Genomic DNA, 23,415 nt, shown 5'->3' on the forward strand with positions numbered 1-23,415 from the left:
TGACATGTAAACCTCACTGTCCCACCGTGCATGGGAACGTAGCAGAAAATTAACATTACAGTCAAAAAGATGAAGATACGAAATGTGAAGGTTTCTTTTTTTTTTTTCACTGCAGTTTTGCCTTGCAGCATGCTGCTTCAAAGCAGCAGTGAATTGAAGTCACTAGCTGTAGCTGTCTCGTTCTTTCTCGAGGCAGTGTTTTGATAAATGTTGATGAGTTTAACTGTAAAACTAAATGACATTTATAGCACGATGTATGCTTTACCCACTGCTTAATTATATCTAATGGTGTTGCATGTAAAAGGCATTTACCACTTTACTTTTGTTTCAAACGACAATCCAAACCTCAAGGCCTGTGTTGTTTTTTTTAAAGAAAGATGAAGACTTAATTAAAAACTAAATACAATCTATTTTTAAAAGGCAACCACAACTTCAATGTGTGATATCCAAGTGAATTCCTGACAGGTGGGCTCCTGCTGTTGAAGCTAGTGCTGCAAACCAGGAGTGGAACAATTCACTGCTGCATGGAGGTGCCAAGCAATCAAAAATGTTCCATTTCTCCTTATTTCTGTGTTATTTCTGTAAATACTGTATCACTGCTGTAAGTCCAGAGGCAGCAGAGGAGGGCAGGGCTGATGTAGTTGTAGTGTGATTGAATCACAGTCACCAAGGTTGGAAGAGATCTCTGAGATGACCCAGTCCAACCATCCACTATCACCGTGTAAAGGTTGCAAAAGCAAAGAGATCAGCAAAAATGAGGGGGTGTTACAAAAGAAGGAAAGTGAGTGCTCACCCACCTCCAAAGATCTGTGTTTGCAGGAAGGAGCTCCACAAAGGAGGGCTCTCCAGCAAGTGATCCTTCCTCAGTGGCAGTCAGCCCTTAATTGAGGTCTGAGAGGAGCCAGGCTCCACCCTTTCTGGTCACTCAGGTGAATCACCTTGACCTGTACTCCCAGGGCTGAGTAGCTCTTTCCTTCAGGTGCTCACTCAGTGGCTCAGGCTGTGACTCAGCAGTTCCCATACGCACCAATGTTTCTCCTCTAAACTACATCCCATAGTACAACATCTGAACACAGTGATGTGCTCAGGAGCATCTGCCCTCCCCAGTTTGGTCATGGATGTACTAAAAGCAAATCCCATAAATAGAGGGAAGGGGGAAAAAATGCCTGCATTATCCTTTCCTGTGCGTGTTTTTCCCCTTTACCTGAGAGAACCACTGGGTGTGGGCTGACAGAGGGACCTGAAGGATCCGTAGTGAGTAGATTAATGCTTAAAGACACCAGCATTGGTCTTCTGCTGCCATTTATAAACCTGATGGGTGGCAGACTGAGGGCTGCTTCCACATGTTTTCTCCCTCTCCTGTGAAATAATAAATATGGTAAAATAGCTCTCAGAACTGCCTTTATCACAGGGATGAATCAGGACAGTTGGTGTAGCAAGAGACTTAAAACTTACAAATATGTTGCCCTTTAGGCTAGCATTCATCATTGTGTCTGATCTGGAATCCAGACTAAAGCCTTTTGTTATTATATACCTTTTTATCCTTCTTTTTGGAAGTAGACGTAGAAAGGAGTTCTTGCTTTGATTGTAATGCTGAGACTTTTTTCTCCCTGATTTCTTTTTTTGGGGGAGGGGGGGAAGGGGGTGCATGGCTGATGGTGTCTGTCATTCTTTCTGTGTGACAAGAGATGTTGTCTCTAATCTCCTCCTTCGGGGGAAAAGGAGGAAAAAAATAAGCAAAAGCAAAAATTCCCTAAGCACAATGCCCCTTCCCCATCAAACTGTGATGTACAGATATTGAAGTGACCCATGGCCCTCAGGGTCGGATTTTCCAAGCAGCAGCAGCAGAACTTCAGCAAAGAGATGAAGCTGGAAGTTTCTCAGCTCTTTTATAAGCAGTTATTAAGTGAAGGCAATGCAAGTAATGCTGCTCATAGAAACGACCAATTAGAAGTGTAAAGTCCACCCAGTGCTGCCCTCAGCCATGGGCAGGGCTGCCCCCCGCCAGCTCAGGCTGCCCAGGGCCCCATCCCACCTGGTCTTGGGTGCCTGCAGGGATGGGGCACCCCATTCACCACCACTCTCTGGGCCCAGCTATCCATCCATCTCCTTGGAAGGTAGCACTGTGCGTCCTTGGCAGTGAGCTTTCACTCACACGTTGCCCATCCTGGATTGGTTGCCTGCCTTCTGTAGAGGTCGGTGATGGCGTCGGTGCTGGGCCTGGCATCCCTGTGGGGTGGTTGTAGTGCAGCAGAAGCAGGCAGTGCTGAGCTGCAGCCCCCCTCAGAGTGCAGAGAGCCTCTCCCGCCTGCAAACGTGATGGGACTGTAATCCAAAGTCATGACATTGGTGTGCATACTCTTGTTTGTCCAAAGAGAACATGAAGAGTAGGCAGATAACGTGTGTTATCAACTTCTTGAGTTGCTTTGCTATTGCAGCGTGAATTGAGATCAGCTCTTCTCCCGTGATTTCAAGCTGTGTATTAACTTCAAAGGGTGAAATACAAACTTAATTTAATCCCTGGAAGGACTCATCCTTTTGCATTCAGTGTTTGATGTGTTTGTACACGGAAGTGTGGTTTAGATGCATAAGCTCACGGTCTCTCAGGTTGATGGATATTTTAGCTCTCATTTCATGTAACCAAACACTCTGGATAAAAGTTCTGGGGGTGTTTGCTTCAAAATGACTCCTGTGTACAACACAGCTGATAAAGCGGTGTGGTTTAAGACTATCTGCATGCTGTCTTGCTTAAAGGATGGGAATTGGCCAGAATGCCTAACGCAAAGTACGGTATTCCACTTTATCATCTATTATCCCATTGTGCCTTAGGACATTTTCTGCAGGCTTGCACATTTGTTACTAATTTTGTCATTTAATTCTCGCCTTTTGCAGTGACAGAACTAAAGATTTGAGAACAGCTTTAAATTACATGCGCAGGCAGTTAAGGGAGATCCTTTTTTATGAAAGAGATCAAGCTGTTGATCAAAATTCATCTCAGATACTTCATGGAAATAAGGATTTCTCGGATTTAGAAGAGATTATTAAGCTGCACATTGTGACAGATGCTACTGACAGTAAAATATTATGGATATTAAAAATCTGCGAGAAATGGGTTATAGGTATGAATACAAGAATTATCTGCTCGTTAGAATAAAATGGTTCCCATCATCTGTCTTAAAACAGTTGTCCTCGTTATTGGAAAATCCCATCATCCTGTGGTGGCTTTTGGTTGGGGGGTAGGTCATGTAGTCTCTAATAATTGAGCGCGTCGAGAAATGGACTCTGAGTGGCAATAGCTGTGCAGGACAGATGGAAATCACAAAGACAGCCTCACAAGTGGAAGGTTAACCTCTGGTTGTCCTGCGTCCCTGCAGGTGTCCCTGTGGACGTGTGGGGAAGGCATGGCACCAAAGGGAGAGTGTGCCGTGCCCTGTCTGCTGTAGGTGATGTACGTTCTTGGTAGCGTAGGTTCAGTGGCCTACGGTGTGAGCAGTGTGAAATGTGAAGTGCGGGGCTGCTGCCAACCTGCACAGCTCAGAAGTGGAGGTGACAGTGCAGGTGGCACACCTGCAGGCATGCCGTTTCCTCCTGTACCTGGGGTTTCAGCATGGATTTTACAGCTCTGTGACAGAGACGGAAGTGAATGCTGTTGAATAATGTTGTTCTAATAAGGTAAATGTCCTGAGTGCACTCACTGTCTGTGAAAAGGGAATATTTTATTACTGCTTCCTCTTCCTACCTGCAGCAACCTGCTGTACGCCGTCAGGCTCCAGTTCCTCGTAGAACAAGTCAGAGCAGGTACAGGAAGCTCAATGTGTATTTTAAACTCCAGATTAATCAAGGTCTCCTTCCTTAGATCCAGGCTATGTGTGTCCTTGATAGCGATGTAGCTGGAAGATAAAAAGCAGATAAGAAATTCTGTATTAGAACAGCATTAATAATAAATGAATGTTGATCCTAATTGAGTATTATTTAAACATACTGAATGGAGGCAGCCGTCTGCTGGGACCATCTTATGTTGTCAAACTACATCTCCCTTGTCAGCGCTGCTTCTGAACGTCTCTCCTTGGTAGCAGGAGTGGATAGCTGGTTTTCAGGCAGCGTCCTTGACGCATGATGTCTTGCAGTGGTGACAGCAGAGTTGGAGGAACACGTGCACAAAACTTGTGACAGGTGCACGCGGTGCATTTCTTTTGGGGCTGTGCACGGCTTTGCCCTTTGCTTTCGTTTTTTTCCCACTCTTCACTTCTCCCTTTCCTTTTCCACCTGACAGCCCCATTTAGAGGCCACCAGGCGCTGCTCGAGGGTGACCAGCTGCTCCTGCTCCAGCAGCGGGTGACTTCCTCGTGCAGCCTCATCACTGCCTGTGTTTTCTCATGATTTTTTCCCCAGTGCATGTCTTTGAGACATGATGGGTGGTAGCAGTGGGAATCGAGCGTTCCCTGTCATCTGAAGTCCCCCCTGTTTCTAAATTGCTTTGTTCGTGGTTGAAAGTGTCTCAGAGCCAGGACTTGGGCATGCAGTAGTGAATGAGCCACGTAGCTGTTTGAGATTGTGTTGTTTCATAGAGCTTTATCCTCTTTGGAAAAAACGAAGATGTTCCCTAATTTCCTTTTCCTCGCTCAGTAACTGATGAATGATTTTGAATTGCGCTGCAGCATGGCTCGGTGCTTGCTGGTCCTTCAGGCTCTAAACCCAAACCACTGCTACCTGCAGACCGGGCAGTGTGTTTCTCCATGCTAAGCTGTTGGTAAGGCTCCCTGAGAGTGCCTCCTTCCTCATAATAATACCCTTGTACAAGAAATGCTAACCTCAAATAGGAAGTTAATTCCGTGCAGCATCTCGGCTTGCTTTCTGGTTTGAGCTCCTGTCTCTGTTCCCATTCTGTCTGCAGTGGTGTACTTTCTTCCTCTAGAAGGAAGCTTTGCTTTTTTTGCTTGGAACTTCTGCTGTGATTTTTTCCCATGTATTTTTGTGACCCTAACGTGGCTGCAGTTGCTCCATCACAAGTAATTTGCTGCAGCACCTTGTAAACCATAGAGCTGTAGAAGGGCTGGGGTTGGAGGCTCTGTGGGTGATGTGCTGCAGCCGAGGACTGCTGCTGCACAGATGTCCTTTGGTCACAGTGCTGGGATAAACCCCTGACCTTAGCAGTGCAAAGTAATTGTTTAATAAGTGACCTTTGATTGTTTTGCAGCACACTGTCTGCTTCCAGCACTGAAGGAAAAGATCAGCCTGTTCCTGAAAACCGCTCTTCTGGTGCATTAGTTAACCAGGGCAAAGCATCCCTACCTATAAATATAGATAAAGGCTGCCACATCAACACCTTTTATATATGTGAGCTGCCAGATGAGGTACGAAATTAGTTCTGAAAGAGGAAAAATATAGCCAGCAGCTTTCCAACTTAGCCATGGCAGCAAAACATATAAATTGTGCATTTAGACATCGTTGTGGGGAGTGTGACTGGTGGGGCTCTTGCTCCGTGTGGTCATATTCTGAAAGGCTAAATTTCTGGCAATTGCTGTTAAATTATGTTCTCTTACGGGGCTTGATTTGGTTAGAAGCGTGGAAGGAGAAAAAACAGATTTGTGGAGTAATGGGCTTTGTTGCAAAAAGCTGCACTGATCCTGAGAGCCGTGACAGATTCCTCTCTGCCGCGTTCCCGCGAGCCTTGTTTGCAGTGCCCCACCGAAGGCAGTGGCAGATAAGATCTGTATTGATTCTGAGCATCCTCTGATGGTAACCTTTGAGGGGACAGGCAATGTATGGCTGTGGAATTTTATCTATCAATATCTGAGTAATAGAAAGACAAGCATGACATCTAATCCCAACACAGGTGACAGATGATAAATCTGAGCTGGTGTGGTTACTGGTAATGGGAGGCAGTGGGAGGGAGGGCTGGCGGGGCGGGGACGGACGCGGTGAAGTCAGGAAATGCTTCGGGCTGAGAGATCTTTCAGCCAAACAAGTGTAGCTTTTCATCATAGCAAAAGGAGTTTTATTCCCAATCACAGTATATATGAGATCCAAATCACTTACACGGGATGTGGACTGCTTGGTTGTTCCTAGCGTGCGTTGCAGCGTACAAGGCTTCTCACCACGTGCATTAACCTCAAAGCAGATATTTTGCAGGGGTAGTGCAGGACTGGCCCTTGTGTTTGCTGCCCCACTCCTGGATCCGTCCCACGGCTCCGTGCTGTGACACCACAGTGCACTCCACGCTCCCTTTGCAGCCAGTGCTTCCAAAACACCTGGGGCTGGGGGAGCCAGTTAGAAATGGGGCACTTCCAGCAGCTTCAGGAGTAAAGGATGCTGAGAATTTTAATAATTCAGATGGAGAGTGATTCAGCAAAGGGACTGCTCTCCTCTGGACTAACGAGACTTAGCTATGTTGCTTTAGCAGTATTTCAGATCGGTTTTCCATCTTTATACCATTCCAGTTGCACGCCAGCAGAAAGAATTCCCCGATGCAATTTCATCATGCAGAAATGCACAAATGTTTAAAGTAAATATAACCCTCGGTGTCAGTTCGGAGCTATTGTCATCTTTTATTCTTACTCTTTAAACAAGAAAAGCAGTAAAGGTGGCTATAGCCTATTTTTTTTTCCTTTCCTCCAGAAATTTAATAGCTCCACACAACTTGCTCAAATTTGCAGTATATTTTTCTGAAGTGTATAATTCATAACACAAACATGCTCCCCATAATAAGCAATTTTTTTTAGCACCATCTTGCGTATTCTGTCTGAAGCCAGGAGAGTACTTTGGCGGAGGAACGTTGGCTGCAGCTCAGTGAGAGCTGGGCAGAGGGGCTCTCTGCCTCTCTGGGTGAATCAGTGATGAAAGGTGCTGAAAGCATTCACACGTGTGTACACTTGTTAAAATATGTATCGAGAAGTGAGGGAAATAGGTTCCTGCAATTACAGAGGTTGAGTAAAGCGTATGACAGGAAAATTAAATAGCTTGCTGAATGGTGGAAGTGGTTTTGTCCCTGCAGAAAATGTCAGGGAAACTTGCCGGAATTCACAGTAAATAAAGAATGGGAAGACCTGAGGTGGCCAGGCTCAGTGAGGGCATGGCTTGCAGTAATCTGGTTGGATTACTGGTCATCCGAAATTAACGTGTGTGGATTGGGTGATGGAGACTGTCAGAGAAAGGCATCACAGACCTTACTTACCTTCAGAGAAGACCTCTGAGGTCATCCAGTCCAAGTGGATGCACTTACCACCAGCACTGTCCACTGACCATGGACAGTACACCATCTTCCCTTTCCTTGCACACCTCCAGAGATGGTGTCCCCACCACCTCCCTGTGCTGGTGCCTGACCACTCTTTCAGAGAAGAAATTCTTCCTAATATCAAAGCAGCCCTTAGGAAACCAGGCACAGTGAATGGAATGCAATGGGTGAACAGAGGCGTCTCCGACCCTTCCTGCATTTAGGGCCTGTCTTGGCTCTTCTGATAAATTAGGACGATGTTTTCACCAGGGGTCTCCATCTTTTTCCGTTTCTTCTTCTGAGAAATGATGAACCTCAGCAAAGAATTGTTCTCTAGTTGGAAAACAGAAGCGTTGTGCTTAACACCAAGCAGCTCCTTAATTGATGTGCCTCATTAGTGACAGGCAGTAGCTGTGTTTTTACAGATCCGTGATTCTGGAAGTTGGGGAATAGTTTCTGTGAATATTAATCCCCGACCCCCTTTTTTCCACCGCAGAGGAAGTCACTCTTTTAGCTGCTGCTCTTCCAGAGTGAGCACATCAGGTGCTACCAAAACTTACCACGGCAGAATTGATGTGGAAATCAGTGCCCTTCAGGAAAATCAGTTTCCTTGGTACAGGAAGAACAACACGCGTGACATTTGAAAGCAAACATGAATGCAACGTGAGCATTACCATATCAGTTTGTCGTCATCGAAGCTTCAGACGTGGAAGTGGAGGTGCTTATATCCCATTTCCTCCGTCCCCTTTGAGCATCATCTGCTCCGTTGGGTTCTGAGACCGCGGTGGGACGCCATGCTATGAAGTAGCTGTCACTCACATCACATGGGGATTTACACAGGGCACAACTTCACAAGAGCTTATTGCAGATGACAGCAAAACAAACTTGAAAATGAGATTTTCTAGAGTTCTGTTTGTTTGCCAGCAGTACTTTTTTCTCAAAGAGCTCTTTCCCAGAGGAGGTGCAGTTGCATTTTGGCCATACTGAAGCAGTTGCTCGCCATAGAGAAGGTTTTGAAGAGACAGTGAGAGCTACTTGAATGCAGAAAAATCTCAGAGACACTTGACTGAAGGTCACGAAAGTGGTAATTAGATCTTATTAGAAGAGAAAGTTGCTATTTCAAAATGTTAGATGTAAATCTTGGTTGAAAACAAGATTTTCTTCCGAGGTTGAGAATGAAATTGAAAGAATAATTGTTCATAAATATCCGTGTGCAGCTTTAGATTCTGTGGCTTTGGAGGGTTTCCATTATTATTTTTGCCTGGGCTGGGCGTAGAAGAAAGACTTCAGGTCAGAAAGGTATCAGTAACTGGCAGCCAGCTGAAGTGTGCCAACCCTCACAATGGGCTGGTGGGGCTGAGAAACCCAATTTTAAGCTAAGAAACTGCTCTTTCATGTTATAGGCCAAAAGCCCTTGGCTTCTTCAGCAGAAATACGAGTAATTTTCACAATGCAGTATTATTCAGTGTTATCATCGTCATCTGTTCACAGCTGTACCTCCAACAAAATGTGTTCCTCCCACTTGCTTGGAGCTCTCCTGGGCTTTGAGTGCAAGCCCTGGGCACCTCCTCTGGCCATCTCCCATCTCCCCTCTCTTTGTGGTGGTGGTGGATGCAGACACGTGCTCCTGCATGGTGCCAGTGATGGCCATGGCTACACGCTCTGAGGTGATACCTGTGCACCCAGCACTCAGCCCTGATGCTGTGTCAGTCCCAGCTTTTAACTTGCAAGGCTTTCAGCATCTCTGTTTGGCAGACAAAATGGACTGGGAGATGCGAAGAGACTAATAATAGTGCAATTACACTCCCCCAGCCTGTCAATACTAACAGGTGCCCTTGAAGCTGGTGCAGCCGGTGTCTGAGCCTGGAGATGTGCTGCACATGGAGGCAGGATCGTGCATCTTTGTGCAAAGCAGCAAAGCACTGATTTAGGACTCATTCCTCGAGCACATCTTTCCTTCGTGCCACGAGCTGTGTCTCGTGCTCCTATGTGCACGTACATTTCGTAGGCAGCCCAGTCTAAAATTGCTACCATTCTCTTGTGCACGAAAAGATGTCATGAAATTAACTCTGTAGAAAGCAATCGCCTTCTGTTGCCGACACAATTAGTGTGGATTGTCCATTCTTCTCAAAAGTTCGAGTGTGACGATGCTCTATGTTGGCACAGCCTGCTGAGGCTGTGGGGACAGATGTGCTGAGCTCCAGCAACTTGCTTTCAGCACGCCGTCGTCGATTCCATCCCATCTCCTTAAAGCAAATTTGCCAAGACTGTAAATTGTGATTTGTTTCCCTTCTTCTTGCTGCTCTGTGGCGTCCCTGCATCTGATCACTGCACAATGCCTGTTCAGTTACTGCAGTCTCTCTGAAGAGGCAGATTGTGATGCTTCACGGGGATTCTGATCTTCGTGTTGGGTGGAAAGAGCACGGGAACCTCTCAGCAGTGACAAGGAGACAAAGCCTTTGGTGTATGAAGATTGCTGGGTGTTTATAATCCTTCTGCAACATTTCTCTCAACCTTTAGTTGGTTCTTTAATCGTTGCATTCTTCTTAGATTGCTGAAATCGGTGAGTTTTGACATCAAAATTACATTAATTCTTTGGATTGATCATCATGTCATTTTTTTCTTCCTCCGAGACGCAAACAAATAGTTTGTATATCTGAGTGTGGGTTTTTGGTTGGCCTTTTTTTATTTTTTCCCCTTCGATTTGATTTATTAAAAGGAATTCTGTGAGTTTACATAGTTAAGGTTTCATGAAAACTACTCTTTCTTGGAAGGCGTTTCTGTCTGTTTTCTGTGTATGGAATCAGCAGTGCAGTTGGCTGTGATGAGGTACCCGTGGCTGGTGCTGAGTTGGGAATTGAAGAGGCATGCTCACTAGCACGTATTCCTCATCGTTCCCTCTCCTCCCCCTGATGCTTCGCTCTATCCCAATGTGCTGCAAGTGGAAAAAAGAATTAATTTTCAGTGTGACCACTGCGTATACACCGAGGTCCCTGCGCTGAGCCCTCCTAAGAGAAACTTGTTCTAACACAATTTGCTGTTCGGAGTCTTCTTACTTTGCAACCTTAGAAGCAAATACTGCAGTGGTCCCAGGCAGAAGTACAAGTGTAAAAATTAATTGCTTAGCTTCTGTCTGAAATCCTCCCCTGAGCACGTTACTTCCCTCCATCTAGTTCTTCCTTCCAGTAGGTTTTCTCCCTTGCACAGTGAAAGAATCACTTTAGGTAATAAAGGGAACATGCAGAGTATTTTTTTTCTTCCCCCAGCATTGCAGATACTGTTTTGGTTATTGCACATGCTCACTAATTGTATATACATCGTGTAAAGGTTGTGTGTGCATATGGCAGCTCCCCCTGAAGCCCACCCCTGGAAGCTGCCTCATCTCACATCGCTGTTTTCCTCTCTCAAGAGCAACGCCTTACACTTCAGCTCAAGAATGTTCTTGCATCTTACGTCAAGTGCAAGTCATCCGGTGCGTGTAGGCAGCGATGAGAAGCTCAGTCCAGGAGAGCACGTTTTGAAGAACTGCCTACCTGCGAGCGCAGGTTATGTGTGTGCACAGGCAGAGAGATTTCCTGCTGAGTGTGGGTAGGGCTTAAAAAAACTTATTTTCACTTGCAATTTGTTGTTCTCTTTTTCCGTGGCCTTAATGACAAGAAAATGGCTGCAATTTTTTCACTTCTGCTCTCCTTTCGTGCTAGACTCAGTCTTCTTGTGTGCATGCTAAGGGAGTCAAACACTTTGCTGGAAACAGAGGCTTGATTTTCTTCATAGCTTTATAAACAGAGCCCAAAGGGAGGTGAATTACGGAAGCAAAGTTGTGATGTAATCAAGGAATCCTGCCCCATGTCTGATCTTTGACTCTGTCCCTTATGTTATAGAGCACTGCAGAGAGCTCTTTATCAGTAATAGCCTTCCTTTTCTTTTTTTTTAACTCTCTTTCTGTTATTCTATGTGAGCTCTGTACAGTTCAGAAACTGAGAAGCTGTAGATGTTGAGAAGCTGTGGGTGCCCCATCCCTGCAGGGACTCAAGGCCAGGTGGGATGGGGCCCTGGGCAGCCTGAGCTGGTGGGGGGCAGCCCTGCCCATGGCCGGGGGTGGCACTGGGTGGGCTTTAAGTCCACTCCAGCCTGAGCCTTCCTGTGGTTCTCCCTCCCCCTACCCAGATCTTTGTGCCATTAAAAGACGTGGTGGTGCTTTAGATGTTTGTATTTTAGTGAAAGCAATACTCCCCAGAATGCTTGCATAGCGCTGGTAAATATTAGCAAATAACTTCCTGAAATGTTTAAGTGAAAATGGGCCTAGAGAGTTCTCGCTTCGCACTGCATGTTTATTTAATTTCAAGTTTGTAATTGATGCTGTTCTTGGTAACTGGGAGCAGATGTGAATGCAGATAACCAAAAGCGTTAACTTGTACCGCCTGGTGCTGCTAGTTAAGCAAACAAATTTAGGTCAGCAGAGCAAGGGAATCTGTGCAAACAACAGCCGGATGGGATGCCCTATGGTTCAGAATAAATACACAGAAATCCACTGTGGTTGAGCTGATGGCTGCGTCAGGCTGTGGGGTGTTGTCCTCACGTGCCCTGTGCCTCTCATTAACCCCAGAGCTTGTGGGAGAGTAAATATTCCTTGAGACAGATCATGATGCCAGCCTGGACCTAGATGCTGGACTTCCAAAGCAATCTGTCAGCAGGCTTTCCAGCATGAAAAGCTTCAGTGGCTTAAACTTCAAATAATTTATTTCTAAATTACTTCTACTGTAATTTTTATTAATTCAAATAGGCTTCCAAGCTGATGTAAAACTCAGTAAATGCAAGGAACAGTTTAATGAATTGAAAATAGGATTGAGTCTTTTAACGTAAATGTAAAAAAAAAATATGCTTGCAGTAATTGCTTAGATGGAAATCAAGTCTTAATAGCTTTGTTAATGATTTGTAGCGAATATTGCATTTATGAGAACGTATCAAGCTGATCCTTGTGCAAGAACCTTGTTTTGAGTGGCTTTGATAAAATCGTTCCCTGGGAGCAGTTAGTGGTGGTTAACATCTTCACAGAACAGGATCACAGAATCGTGGGGTCCTTAGAGTTGGAAGGGACCCCTGAGCGCCGTCTGGTCCTACTCCTCTGCAATGAATGGGGGCACCACTGCCCCGTTGGGTTATCCTGATTTTGTCTTACACTGCTGCTGTAGTATTGCAGTGTAGCCTCCACTGGAGCCTGGCTGTGAGCATGGGGGATGGGTTGTGGTCACTGGTGCCCTACCCACAGCTGTGTGTGATCAGCGTCGGACCCACTTGACTGGGTGTAAAGTCTTGTATCACGGTGCTGTAAGTTCCTGTTTCCTAAGTGAGTGATGGTGTTGCATCCCCTGGCTTTGCTTGGGTCGGTTGTACATGAGAAACCTTTGTGCTGCCATGGTTAGAGGTGTTGAAGAAATCCATAGTGAGACACCTGACAGCACGGCTAGGTGCTCATCTTCTGACCCGAGAGGTTTGAAAATGGTCAATAGAGTTACAGTTCACTGAAAAAAAGTGGAGAGAAGACAAGATGAAAGAAAACCCGGAGCATAACAAGCACTCCTGAGTGTTTCGAGTCCCAGAGTTTCTCCCACTTCCTTGGGCCATCTACAGGTAAAGCTGCAGTGTGGTTGTCTCCTCGTCCATATGGAAGGCAGACAAGCTGTGAGCTGCCACCAAGAGGGGTTTGGTTCCTGCTCCCTCTCCCACACAGCTCTGCTTTGCTGTAGCCTGACATCGAGGATGTGGAAAAACTGAAGTACAAAACAGTTTTTATTACAAATTATGATCTTCTGCATTCTTTAAAATGCAAACCAAATTTCTCCGTGTGCATCTGATGTAATGATTCGACTCATTAGAGAGAGTGTTTTGAGATGGTGACCTGTAAATGATGACAAGCCTCCCACAGCATAATTGCAGCGAGTTCTTCTTTCCCACCTCTGGACATTAATAGCACCCACTGAGGAGATGTAGTAGGTAAAAAACAGTTCACAAAAGCGTATCTGCTGAAGTCAAAGGTCAGATGCTTCTTACAGTGGGTTTTTCTTTCAACATAATTTAACAACACTCTTCTTTTTAAGAGAGGAAGGAAATTTCTGCTGTTCCCCTGCACATGGCATGGAACTTTTGCTCCTGAGAGTGATAGGAGGATTAAGGTGTGGAGAGATGGAAAAGTCCAGAGAGATTTTTCCCTGCTTATCATTGTTGGTCATTATTTAAAATACAGTAGAGAGAATGAAATGACATGTTTGCTCTGTAATGAGGCCATACAGTGGTCATTTGGCAAGCAATTAGCTGTACAGCAGTTATTTTTCCACTGTTCCCATCATGGACCTCTCTTCCAATTATTCCTTTTTAGTTCAGTTGCTTAAGGGGAGGAAATCCATCCCCGAATTTTCTGGTGTCACTCGTTCAATTTTTCCAAATGAAACTTTCTGACATTGTTTATGATTTTCATATTTCATCTTCCCTTTCTTCTTAAGGTGATGGCCAGAACTTAGTGACAGAAGATGTGACGGTAGTGGAGGGAGACGTTGCCACCATCAGCTGTAGAGTCAAAAACAGTGATGATTCTGTGATTCAGCTCCTCAATCCCAACAGACAAACCATTTATTTCAGAGATTTCAGACGTAAGTTCCATCTTTTGTTGTTTGGTAACAAGTTTTCCTGCAATGTGCTCACGCTTGGGGTAAAAGATATGCTGAGATCTTTTAATTTTATGTTGGACACTTAAAGTTTAGTCAATTCTTTAGAGGGCAGATCAGACAGGCAATCATAATCTTTCTCCTTAATGGAAACCTTGATGGTCCCCTTTAAAAGTCAGACCATCTTGCTTTGCAATAGGAATTGATTGTAGTAATTCAGGGTGAATTGCAATTGAGTGCCAAATATTTAGCTGACACAAACAAATTGAATAGGGCAAAGCAGAGACGGTGTAATGTTCTCAGAGGTAATCTCTTTGGTTGGAGGGCTGAAATTTTCCAGACGATCTCTGCCTCGTTATAGCCAAAGCAAAATCTCCCATCACGGTGGTGTCCGCTGGCTTTGTTTCCTGTCGTGACCATACCACCTCATAGCTCCAGTGAAGTGTTTGAAGTGGTTTGTACTGATGTCAAAACAGAGACCAGAGACACTGGCACGTTGTGCTGAGAGCTGTAGGAACACTTGGTAGAACATGTTCTCACCCAGGACGCTTTATGACCAATCTACAAGTACAGGCAGACCATGGAGCCTGTCTTGTTTCACTTGTGCTAGTGTTTGGGGCTGTGTGATTGCTGGTAAGATTTGAAACCTTTGGTTTCCAAATTTCTAAGTAGCCACTGTGAGTCAGGATACAAATGTTAGGTTGTCCTTTCCCTTCTTCTTTTATCTTTTGTGCTGTCCCTTGTTTACTCACTGCTCACAGTCCAAAATGCATACCTGTAAGAATGGCTTTTCAGAGTAAGCAGTTAACCCATGCATCCTTAAGCTGTCTGACTCACAGAACCCTCCAGGTTGGAAAAAACCTCTCAGATGCCAAAGCCCAACCCACCATGCCCGCTGACCATGTTCCCAAGTGCCACATCCCCATGGTTCTGGAACACTTCCAGGGACTGTGACCTCCCCTTCCCAACTCCCTGTGCAGCCCGTTTCAGTGCCTGACCACTCTTCTGGAGAGGATGTTTTTCCTAACACCCAACCTGATCCTTCCCTGGCACCACTGAAGATAAATCCTACATGGATTACCTTGGTGCTGTGCCCAGCTGATTTGCTTCTGTTGATTCTTTGTAATGGTTTGAGAACAGAAGTGTTCCATAGCTCCGATCCTGCGAGGAGGAGGATTACAGCTGCAGTCAGGAGCCCACGGGGTGCTGCTTTAGGTGCTGCTCAAATCTCGGCAGACTTTTGGCTTTGTGTTGGGAGAGGGACTTCTGCATCTGTCGCCGCAGTCGCTGACGATCCCTTTGCTCCGCAGCGCTGAAGGACAGCAGGTTTCAGCTGGTGAATTTCTCCAACAGTGAGCTCCGAGTCTCGCTGACGAACGTCTCTATTTCTGATGAAGGAAGGTACTTCTGTCAGCTCTACACGGACCCCCCGCAGGAAATTTACACCACGATCACAGTGCTTGGTAAGGACGCAGTGGGTGGGTGTGCTCAACTTCCCTAATTGCGGATGACTTTTGTGCTTTCAGTAGTCAGACTCATCTGATCATGCGCTAAATATTTTCTTCCCAAACTCAGGGATTTGAAGGATTATATTCTAATGAAGGCAGGCAGCATCTTTGCCCATCTGTGGTATTCCTTAAGGGCAGTTATTACCAACAGCATAGCTCTGGAACCTCCTACCATATGAAGATGCATAAGGTTTTGCATGCTTCTCTGTTGACTTATCCAGTGAAATGTAAAGCCAACTAATGGAAAGCGATAGTTTCCTATTAATTGTAACACTTTTTATCACATTTAATGAAGCGTAAGATCTTTCACTCCACATCCTGAAGTTGCTCGTTGCTCTAGGAACAGCTGTTTGAAGAGTTGAAGTTAATTCTGTCTCATCCCTCCCATTCCCACCAGCCAAAATACGTTCGCAGCCGGTCACGCTGAGCTCATGCCTTGCCTTCTCTTGATGCTTTGCAAGGCTGCGGTGGATGTGCAGCTGTAAGTCTGTGGTTACCAATAATAGCAGCTCAAGCTATTAGTGCTCTTTCTACAGATTAGCAGTGGCTTTTAAGAGTCTATTAATAGGAGAACCTGAATCACAGAGGATGATATGATGTGAGATCTCACTTGCTGATTAGTTTAAATCTTTCTCCTTTTATTTAATGAGATTTGGTTCTTAGGTTTTTATACGTTGTTTAAATAATGTTTATAAGTGATTCTACTGCAGTCGTTATGTTTATCAACAGCTTTTAACTTCTAATACAGTTTTCAGTATCTGTGTGAATAAAAAAACTCTATTTCAGCTCTCCTCAGTAATCATACCTAAACAAAAGTACTGTGTTGTAGTTAATTTCCCTGCTAACGCTGTGTTTGAAATAATGCTATTTACTTTATTCACCTATAAGCCAGGACTGCATGTCTCCCAAGTGGGAGATATAATGCATTTGGGTTTTGGTGGTTTTCTTTTTAACACACGTTAGGCTTTAGAATTCAAGGAGAAGTCTGATTTATTTATTCTTCCTGGTCTTTTGCTTCAGTTCTTTTTTAGAAAACAGCATGACCAGTGTGTGCCTGCCTTTCCCTGGCATTCATAAAGCAGTGAGCCTTTCCCGTTCGCCTTCATCACATGCTTGGGCAAAACCATAGTTCACAGGGCAGGCAATAAAGATAGATGTTTATTATTAGAGGGCTAAGGAGGGGAGTGTTTATCTTTGCTAACATTTGTACTTCGAGACAGGGTGTGCAGAGCCGAGGATAACATGTCTGTCTTTTCTTCCATATTATTGACTTCCTGATTAGGAGAAAAAATAGGGCAGGGCTGGGGAGTAGTTATCCATGTCAGTGCATCGTTGGTCCTCTTAGGGATTTGTTCTCCACCAGAGATCTCTTGGTCATTACTCAGTCTCCTCTATATGTTAAGTTCTGTCAAAGAGCACTGTTGCTGATCTGCTTCTAATGGCACCAGCTTTGGTGAGTGGAGCAAAGTTTTGAGGCATCCTTCTTTGTACTCAGCGTTAGAAGAGAGCTTCACACTTTTTTCTCCTTCAGTAATGTTCTTCCCTCCTCTTCCCCATGACTTTAATGCCTTCAGTGAGACTATATGTAGATTTATTCATGCTTAATTGGAACATGTGAAAATCTCCCAATATGTAGTCTGTTCTGTTCCTCTTACAGAAAAGCCACAAGTGACTAATTAGTCCATTTGATCATCTGGATGGTATTTATACATATTTGTTCTTCATTAGCCGAAAAATGCGTTAGTTGCATTTGAACTATACAGTTGCTTAATCATATCGATCAGAGCAAAGTTGAGTTTCCTTTGGAAGTTCTGATTTTTTTCCCTGTGAGTGCAACTCCACGTCGCATGAACTCTCGATGTTCATTTTTTCTCACTCTCCAGCTACCAGTGCTTCCATGGGGAGGACTCCTTGATTCCATGTCATAGTTGATAAGCTTGTTTGTCACGTCTCTGTGTGAGGCTGCAGGCTGAAGCTGTGGCCTGTTTCTGAATATTACTGGCTTATGCTTCATGCAAGACTCCTGATCTGCACAGAGAACTGGGGAGAATGGCCAACTGCCATCCTAGAGGGACTGCCATGCTGTGCAAGAATCCGTTATTGGGTGCACAGTTGACAGTCTCCTCTATCTGGGATGGTTTGGGGTTTAGTTTGTGGAGGTAGGCAGCATTGTCCCAGAGGTGATTGCAGTTTGATGTGCTCCCGTGCTCACTGCCTTCTGAGCATTCTCAATGAGCTTGATGGTCCCTGGCCTGCTTCCACTCCTTAAGGCTGAGACTTGAAACTGAACAGCAGGAGAGAAAAATTGCCTTCCGAGGTTAGGACTGCAGTAAGTAATGCGCTTCCAAATGTCAGCTTTGGTGTTTCCTCTCCCTGTCAGCACAAGTCAAGAAATGTTCATGAAGTCAAACTGTATTTTTAAATAGCAACGTGCACAACTGAATACCGTGGAAGATTCAGACTCTTCTGTGGAGCAGTGCCTTGCTAGGAGACAGAACAGAGACTTAAGGATTTGAGAAGTGCTAATTTGTGAAACCACTCTGATTATTAGGTGGAGAGTGAAAGCGCTTACTCTGATTACTGCAAAACCATCTATCAAAGGATTTGATCGATTGGAAGATCAAGTGCATGCTGGTGGCTAGTTTGCTCCAGTAGGCTTTATGGGTTTTTCAGAAGTCTTTCCTGTCTTGTGTTAGTGATCAGAAAATGCCTTACTTGCCTTTTCATCGTGTGTTGTGTTGTGATTTCAGTTTTTTGTTTTATTTATCTTTCATTTTAGTCCCACCACGCAATTTGGTAATTGATATCCAGAAAGAGATTGCTGTTGAAGGAGAAGAGATTGAGCTGAACTGCACTGCCATGGCCAGCAGACCAGCCACCACCATCAGATGGTTCAAAGGAAACAAGGAGCTGACTGGTACGTGTACCTTCCCAGTCACCTCTTCTTCTTCCTTTCCTTTTCACATGCTGAAATGATTTTTGTAACGTCTGCTTGTTCTCTGTTGCCTCTTAAAAAAAGAAAACAAATAAAGGAAAGAAAAAGTAGAAAGCAAGCTGTTTTAAACACCAGCTCAGGAACAAAGAAACATGTGGGCAGATGGAAATTATTCTTTAATACAGAAGGGCTGAACTTCGTGTTGTCTTCGGCCTACCTGCTAGACTTAAGTGTAGGGATCTGGAGCCTTTCTGTAACTGCAGGTGACTTTGAGGAGTCCTAAAGCTGTGCAGAGAGTTTATTTCTGTGGCTGTTTGTACTTTTCTGCCCTGTTCTAGGTATGAGTAAGATCTTTGAGCCGTAAAGGTTTTCAGTTCATATCTCACTCTTTTGTTTATGGAGTATTTTTCCCATGTTCAGTTGCATATTCATGTAAGATGTGTTTCTCCCACTCCCCTAAGCCAGGTTACTCCTGGTATTAGCACAGTCAAGTTGCTGACACTGATTGCGTGTGTCATGCTGTTAGTTTTAAGTCTGCATGTAGATGTGAGCTTGGTTGACAACACCTTTGTGCTGAGACAGTGAAGGGCTCTCTATAGAAGTCCAGACTCATTACTTCAAATGCAACCCCCCTACAAGGGCAAGATAAAATCCTCTATTTAAGTACAACACCTACAAGCATCTGAGTGTGACACATGCTGAGCGTATGCTGATAAAGGTGGAATGCAAACCTGCTGCTGCTTGAAGTGGTGCCCCACTGATTTCCAGCACCTGTTGTCATCTAAACGTTACACAGATCTTCAAATGATCTCTTTCTTGGTTTTCTTTCCTATTCTGGCAGACAGCAATGCAGTAGTTTTTGACCCTTCATGCTTGACCTGTCCAGCTTCTTGATTGAGTTTTCTTGCATTGGCAATTGAATCCCAGCTTTGCTTTAGCTTTGAAGACTGCTGAGCTGATAGTAGCTTCTTGAAATACCAGTTCACCCTGTGGATTCTTTGGATGTTTTTTAAACAGAAGTCAGGAAACTGAAATACTTGGTTGAGAATAGAGTGAAGCCTTTCCTCCAGGCATAAAGGGATGTCACTTTCTGCAGCTCTCCTCGTGTTGTACTTAAATATATTATCCTGAAGTGTTTTGTGTTTGAAAGACCTCTGCTGCAAGATGCTCCTGATATTTTGGCTGTGCAATCTGAGTTCTTAAATAAAAAGCCACAGATATGAGTGTTTGGAAGCACAGGGGAGGCATACTGTCAGCAAGTGAAGGCACAGGGCATGGCAAAATCCTCTCTCCTGTCTTGTCTTTTCTTCCTTGATTCTGTGTTGTATGTCACACCACCTTTCAGGTAGTAAATCCTGGACTGTGCTGTGCTCCCACCACCACCGTTACAGAGTGCTGCTGAAATATTTCAGCCTGTCAATACTGCTTGTAATTAAGAAAATCTGTTTAATCACTATTCTAGCGGATTGTTGATCCCAGAGTGGGAGGGGATTTGTAACTCCATTGATTGAAGAGTTCGGGGATTTGGGGAAGGTGTACAGGGATTGTTAATCACTTGTGATAGTGTATTGTAGATTTTAATCAGAAACAACTTCACGGAGAGGTGTGCTGCTCCATCCCCATGTACCTCTCTGCCAAGAAGCCTCGTGTCTAAAGAGAGGAAACAGGTGTATGAAGGGAGCGTGTCACCTGGGCACAGAAACAAGGAAGGTGAACATACCCAGTGCATACCTACATCCGTGGTCACTTTCTGCTCTTCTTTCTCATTTCCTTGCCAGGCAAGTCAGAAGTGGAGCAGTGGTCTGATATGTACACAGTGACCAGCCAGCTTCTGCTGAAAGTGGGACGGGAGGACGATGGGGTCCCTGTCATCTGTTTGGTGGACCACCCCGCTGTCAAAGACTTGCAGACACAGCGCTACCTAGAAGTCATGTGTGAGTAGTGGAACTTTATAGTGGTTTTAATATATAAAATTACTCGAGAGTTCAGGAGCCGTTCACCATATGTTTAGGTGAAGCCATGGAGGGTGTTGATGGAGCTTATATCCTGTCCTTTAAAAACTGAAATCGAAATGTTGTTTACCATTTAATTGGCTAAGTCTTGACTTTTCCCAGCCCTTTCATTTACACTGAATTTACACCATGAAAATCCTGGCTGAGCCTTATGATCATCAGAACAGACTAAATCTCAGGGGGTTGGAGGGTTTTTTATAGCAAAAATCTCTTTGAAATGTTTCTCTGTGAAGCCACATGAAAGCAACTGGCCACCATTGCGAGTTTAATGCAAAAAAAAAAAAAGAAAATTGCCACTGTGCAAAAAGAAGTGTCGGTTTTGTGCATTGTGAACATACACCTGCAACTGTTCTTTCTGAATTAGGGCAGGATGAAGTATGTGGAATCTGTAGCAGCACCTCTGACAAAGGCCTGGCCACTTTCACTCTTCTGTTCCTGTCGTGTCGGGTGTTAATAATTCATTTCCCTTAGTTTAGGAGCTGTTCTACTGCATGACGTTAACAAGGTTTATCTGGAACTACCTGTGGTCCCAAATGCAGACATGCCTGACTTCCAGCTGCTCTGTGCATATGCTTCTGCTCAGAAAGAGCTCCAAAACCCAAGTCAGGCTGTCCTCACTGCATAGCTTTGGTGCCTCAGAGAAGCAGGGGTATGCAGATGATTCCAAGTGCTTATTTTTGCAGGTTCACATCAACTGCAGCATTACGCTGAAAGGGAAAGAGGAGGTTGTATTAATTTTATTTCATTTGCTCCATTGTGTAGTTTCATTATGAACATCTTGGTTACAATTCTCATATCTCTGAAACTAGCGTGAAGTTATGTTCCTGTAATGAGGAAAACAGAAACGATCAGATACTACCTAAATTGGCAGATAGTAGATTTCTTGTGACTGCGCTAATGTGTAATTCATTTATGCAAACTTAATGTCCATTAACATTTCTTGTAGAGCTCCATTAGCTTTAATAATACATTAGCACCTTTGTGAGGCTTGATCAAATACTTAACAGGGAAAAAAAGGAAGTCCTATCTCCCCTATTATGTTGATACTGAAATCTTCCAGAGTTTCTTCCCCTTGTTTGAAAGGGCATCAGATTTCCTTCAGGCTTCCTTTTAGAAATACCACTGAAATCCCTGGTAGTTTGGTGGATGGGAGAGGACCGATGTTTTGGGGAGAAAAAATGTAGCAGAAACTGTCCTCTTTTTTCCTCTCTATCAGATGAATCCCATTTGGACTACTTTCATTTGCAGTCTTTACAGGGTTGCACGTACAACGAAGGCAAAGCACATGTAAAATACAGTTACTTGGATGTCCGTTGGGATGCCTGTGATCTTCTGATAACGCATTGGAGGTTTCTGTTGCAAAGATTTTACCCTTATCACTGATTTTAGTGTTCCCTATGGTTGTTCCTGGAGCTGAGCGTGTGCTTATTGGAGTAGAACTAACACAGCACCTCCTTGTAAGGGAGAGGGGGTGGGTGTGAAAAGGTCTTTTGAGTGCTCTGGTCGGAATTAAACTCAGAGCTTGTTAACAGAAGCTATGTGTATATTTACAGGGAATTGACCCGTGTTAGTCAAGTTAGTTTTTTAGTGGGCAGGAGCAGATGGCTTGAGAGAAGAGAACCAGAAGAAAAAAAACGTGTAACATCATAACCTTGCAGCTCCCAGCAATTAGTTGCTTCGGGACTTGCTGTGCTGGAGGACATCCAGATATGAACAATCGGTGCCTGCTGCTGGGCCTGAACCTGGGGTAGAAAAGGTGGCCAGAGAGCAAACCCTTTACCCCTGAGCTTTTCTTGCTTCAGTTTGATGACTGCAGCTCAGTTCTAAGGGAGAGCGTGAGCGGGAGGAAAATCTTGTCTTCACCAACCAGCATCTCAATCAAAGCTTCTGTTGGCATGAACTCAGCCTCTTGGGGAACTTTGACAATCAGGCTTAATTGATACTTTCTCAATTGCTTTTTAGATATGGGACTTGCAATCAGAGCACCGGATCCCTTCCGATGGCTGTTGATGCATTTCCACTGACCATTCTTACTTTCCAGGCACACGAAATGCCAAATCTCCAAAGCAGCAGCGATTAGCAGTCACCCATTGGGCCAGTGCTTTTGGTTTTAGCTGCTTCTCTTGCAGCCACGGAGGCATAACTCCAGATCAGTTAGCTGCATGGTGTTCCCTGAGTGTCTGCTGTTCCATTCTCTCCCTTTAAGTCTTGCCTATCTGTACCAAGGGCACAACGGATCCACCTTTCTGGAACACCAGCAGGATGTAGTGAAGTATTTTCTCAGCAGATGTTGTATTTCTCTGCACTAAACTGACTGAGCATGTTGGGGAAGGATGGGAGGATGATGGATGGATGGAGCCTTCTTGGATAACGAGGTATTTTTGTCTGACTCAATTTCAGAGCATGGGGAGGTGTTGGTTTTGTGGTTTTTTTTTTGGAGAGGCAATTCAAGAGCTTAAAAACAAAACACAAACACGGAAAACAACCAAACTAGCATGTTTTGTTGTGGGGGGAACTTGTCCTCATAGAAACTCCTCAGAGCACAGCCTGCAAAAGGGAATGGGGATGACCTCAGTGTTGTTTGTAAATGTTGAAATGGGAAGAAAAGGCATTTTCAGAGGTCATGTTCCCACGCAGCTCAGCCATTTTGCAAGGGAAAGTTACTGCTGCTGTTCCTCATGTGCTCCGTGGCAGAGGTGGTGCCTCTGTGATGCTCCTGGATGGAGGAAGAGGAGCAGAGATGGAAGCAGGGTGCAGGTCCGGCTCCTTTGCAGCCCAGTGGGAGTTTTGCAGTCCTTTCTCCCTTCAGTGTTTTCATTCTGCCTCCAAAACGCTTCCCTTTTCTCTTTTTCAAGTGATTTTCTTAAGATGAAGCACCTCAAACACATTCTGGTAAATCAGGAGCACTTGTTCTTGCTTTGGTGTGTTTGGAGGTGGTGCCTAAAACACGCATTTGTTTAATTGAAATGCTCTTCTATTCGAAGACAGGAACAAAAAAGAAAAAGTAGGTGCAAAAAATGGAAGTCTGCACGGCGACCTACTTCCCTGTGCTTTAAAAACCATCCATTTCAACATTTTCACCTGT

At 44.6% G+C, this 23,415-nt stretch overlaps 1 protein-coding gene across 1 annotated transcript in view; it reads left to right on the top strand.

The window, feature by feature from the left end:
• The window catches only part of CADM1 (cell adhesion molecule 1), a 153,258-nt gene that overhangs the window by 90,377 nt on the left and 39,466 nt on the right, over positions 1-23,415 (top strand). The window contains exons 2-5 of the mRNA XM_065738301.1: positions 13,714-13,860; positions 15,186-15,338; positions 18,163-18,300; positions 20,097-20,252. Coding sequence (XP_065594373.1) covers positions 13,714-13,860; positions 15,186-15,338; positions 18,163-18,300; positions 20,097-20,252 — 594 coding nt within the window. The remainder of the gene's footprint in view (positions 1-13,713; positions 13,861-15,185; positions 15,339-18,162; positions 18,301-20,096; positions 20,253-23,415) is intronic.

The sequence above is a fragment of the Cyrtonyx montezumae genome, unplaced genomic scaffold (genome assembly GCF_038088225.1).
Source record: "Cyrtonyx montezumae isolate F1298 unplaced genomic scaffold, pur_monq_1.0 scaffold_22, whole genome shotgun sequence".
Taxonomy (NCBI): domain Eukaryota; kingdom Metazoa; phylum Chordata; class Aves; order Galliformes; family Odontophoridae; genus Cyrtonyx; species Cyrtonyx montezumae.